A 3,143-nucleotide genomic window follows, 5' to 3' on the forward strand; every position below is an offset into this window, starting at 1 on the left:
GCAAAATAGTATAGGACTTTTCTATTCAGTTTGCCCCGGTCTATCTGCCATCTACAGGACATACGGGTATTAGGACACACCCTGTATATGTGTAAACTAAACCTTTTACCGATTCTCGCCCCATTCAGGGTGTGTTCAGGGAGCTCGCTGTCACACTACCAACGCAAACGCTACCAAAGCTGTTCGTGAAGCTACCCAGTCGACACAGTTATATAACTAATATGTAACATCTATGAATTTCAAAATCACGTTTTATATAACGTGAAGGTAATTTTTACGTTGTCGTTATATTAAAATTTCCTCCTCATTCAAAAGTACAAGTAATGGTACATACATGTTACATGTATGACTTTATACTTTATGAATGTTACATATATGTTATATTATCAGTTTTATAACAGTTACGAAAATAATTACGTGTATTGATATTTCAGTAGGGTAACATATATATAACTAATATATATCTATTATATTCTCTATTTTAATAATGCTACATTGCATATATCTTAAAAAAAGTAGTAAGGTTATGATTTATATCTATAAATACGTATTGGCATTGTAATGATGCAAATAAAACCTTTTACACTTTTTAAAAAATTATTTTATTTCTTCACAAACAATTAAGTAATACATGTATTATTGTAGGAACTAGCATGTGATAGATAAAATATATTAATATATTTTCGAAAATTAACATATGTTAAAAAAGTGACCTGAGGGGATCATAAATTTAACTGACGGCTGAACACGATGCAAAAAGTAGTCTTCGCAATAACTTTTCTAGGCTTTTAATTCCAGTTCATGTAATCCGAAGACCGGGACGCTCTCATTTTGTACATGTAGAGTGTACAACTTTTATATTAAGCAAACAAGGTTATGTCAGGTGACATAACCTACGAGCTGAAAAAATGCAGTTTTTAATTTTCCGCCGATTTCATCATGAAAATGACAAAAAATTAAATATTACATTTTTCCAGCTTATAGGTTATGTCACCTGACATAACCATATATGCTTAATATAACAGTTCTACAGTTTATATGTACAAAATGAGAGCTTGAGAGTGTCTCGGTCTTCGGATTATATGAACAATACTGACTTTTTGGAATTAACGCTCGCCCCGGACTTTCCTTTTGTGCGTACTTTAATTGCATATTTCGCTATTGCAATTCTGTTGAATTACAATGTCATAACCAATTTGGTTGTGACATTGTAATTCAATCAGTTTAGGATCCCCTTAATCAAATCACTCATACCACTTTAATATATAATGTCTCTATTACTATGTTTACGTGAGCGTTACTTCTGTAGTAACTTACTCAAATTATCGTAACTCGGTAATTCGGGAGTCTCGGCTAGAGACTGTTTACGCGGATAGAATTATCGTAAGTTACTACGGAAGTAACGCTCGCGTAAACATATAGTATGTATATCTTTATAATAATTATATTATTATACAGTTTAAACTATATAAACTCAAAGTAAATTTTTAATAGTTTACTGTTTTGAAAAATAAACTGTGCTCTTGAAGAATACATAAAAAAACAAATTGTATTACATTTCTAAAAAAAATTCCACCAAAAGATATTTTCATAAATTATAGTTGCAAACAAATGTAAAAGAAGTGCATCACTTCTTTTGATTTCCTGAGTTCTCCTTATTTTGCAACTTCTCCTTAGTTTGCGAGTTCTCCTTATTTTTTCTCGAAGCCCTTTGTTTTGCAAATCGAAACCATTCCGCAGTAATTTCTTCAAATTCTATATCTTTCAGTGCTAAGTAGCACTGATAGTGAGCTCCCGTACGCACCCTATGTGATACCAATTTAAATGTACCTCGTGAGTTTCGAGGGTGTATTTTTCATGCTCCTTCTTTTGCGCATCGTTCGGATTCTGGATTATCGTTTTCTCCCCATCGATCTTAAACTGTTTTAACTGGTGACTTAGCATACCTTCGATCGGTTTACATTTATAGGCGTCACAGATCTTCTCTACGGTGCCAGTTATCGTGTAAGTCTGAAATGCACAGTTAAGCGTCAGGATGGAATTGCAAAATTTTACTTTTACAACTTAGGAAAAGGGGTGGAAATAGGTGCGCAAAAGTGTTTTTGATCTTACCTCTGTACCTGGTTTTAAAAGCCTTAGTGCAGCTTGAGAAGCGTAGTGTGCAGCTAAAACTACATCCCCTTTCCTGCCTGTCACTTTCTTCTCCGATGAAGATCCTATGATGATGGTGTGTGCTACTACAGCTATGAAACCATCGACACGTGCTCCAAGATCACTGTAATTATACAATTCCGTTAATTGCCAAAATTGTAATCGACGAGTGAAATATCCGATTTATTTGAATTAGTATCATTGTGCGTGCGTATTATTTGAAATATTAAATCTTTATTAAAGTGTTTATCAAATTTGCAAAATATTTGAAATTAACGTTAACGTAACATTAGTTTCCCAGAAGAACTCATCGTAGGTGTGGCATTATTACTCGACACGTAAAACAGTGAAAGTAAATCTTGCGAAAAGGTCATAGAGCAACTTCCACGGAGAAACTTACACTTTAACAATGTCTTCATCTTTGATAATGAGATCAGGTTCACTGGCGATAGGAGAGAAATGACAAATGCAATTGTTAACTGATATGCACGTTGGAAAAGCGATGCCCTTTTTAAGATCCTTCTCCTTTTTGAAGACCTTGCTAGTTTCTTCCGTGAGCGTTTTGTCGCCAAACTCACATATTTCCCTTACGGAGGTCCCGACGACACATTTGTCTAGAACTTGCTTCAGTGCCCCTGCAAAATACACAGATGCATATCAACGTACTTCAATTACGAGAAGAACCAGGTGTCAGCGAGTTTTGATATCGGCAGAAAACGCGAGAGAGCTAACTCGTGTACATTGAAGCGACGCAGCAGTGGTTTGCCCAACTCTAAAGTATCTTCAGCGAGCAACAGTGTTAAAACAACTGATCGAAGGTGGGTGATCTTCCAAGCTCCGACTAACTCGATCTGAGTTAATCCAGATTAAGGAGGCAAAGTACAATGATTTATAGAGCAAAAGAGAAGAGCCTCGATCGGGGGCCGACTTTTCAATATCCTATTGTCAGCTGAATTTTTCGTTGTTCGACATATGGAAGGAGGATTAGATCA

The 3,143-nt window shown here is 35.3% G+C and overlaps 1 protein-coding gene across 1 annotated transcript in view; it reads right to left on the reverse strand.

Annotated features, from left to right (window-relative positions):
• Positions 1–1,755: 1,755 nt before the first annotated feature.
• Positions 1,756–3,143, reverse strand: part of LOC105571247 (proliferation-associated protein 2G4-like) — a 2,197-nt gene continuing 809 nt past the window's right edge. Inside the window, exons 2-4 of the mRNA XM_012028714.1 lie at positions 2,552–2,786; positions 2,113–2,275; positions 1,756–2,010 (exon numbers count right to left, since the gene is read on the reverse strand). Of these exons, the coding sequence (XP_011884104.1) occupies positions 1,771–2,010; positions 2,113–2,275; positions 2,552–2,786 (638 nt within the window). The 3' untranslated portion in view covers positions 1,756–1,770. The remainder of the gene's footprint in view (positions 2,011–2,112; positions 2,276–2,551; positions 2,787–3,143) is intronic.

This window comes from Vollenhovia emeryi, unplaced genomic scaffold (genome assembly GCF_000949405.1).
Source record: "Vollenhovia emeryi isolate VEMERY1.0 unplaced genomic scaffold, V.emery_V1.0 DF940969.1, whole genome shotgun sequence".
Classification (NCBI taxonomy): Eukaryota; Metazoa; Arthropoda; class Insecta; order Hymenoptera; family Formicidae; genus Vollenhovia; species Vollenhovia emeryi.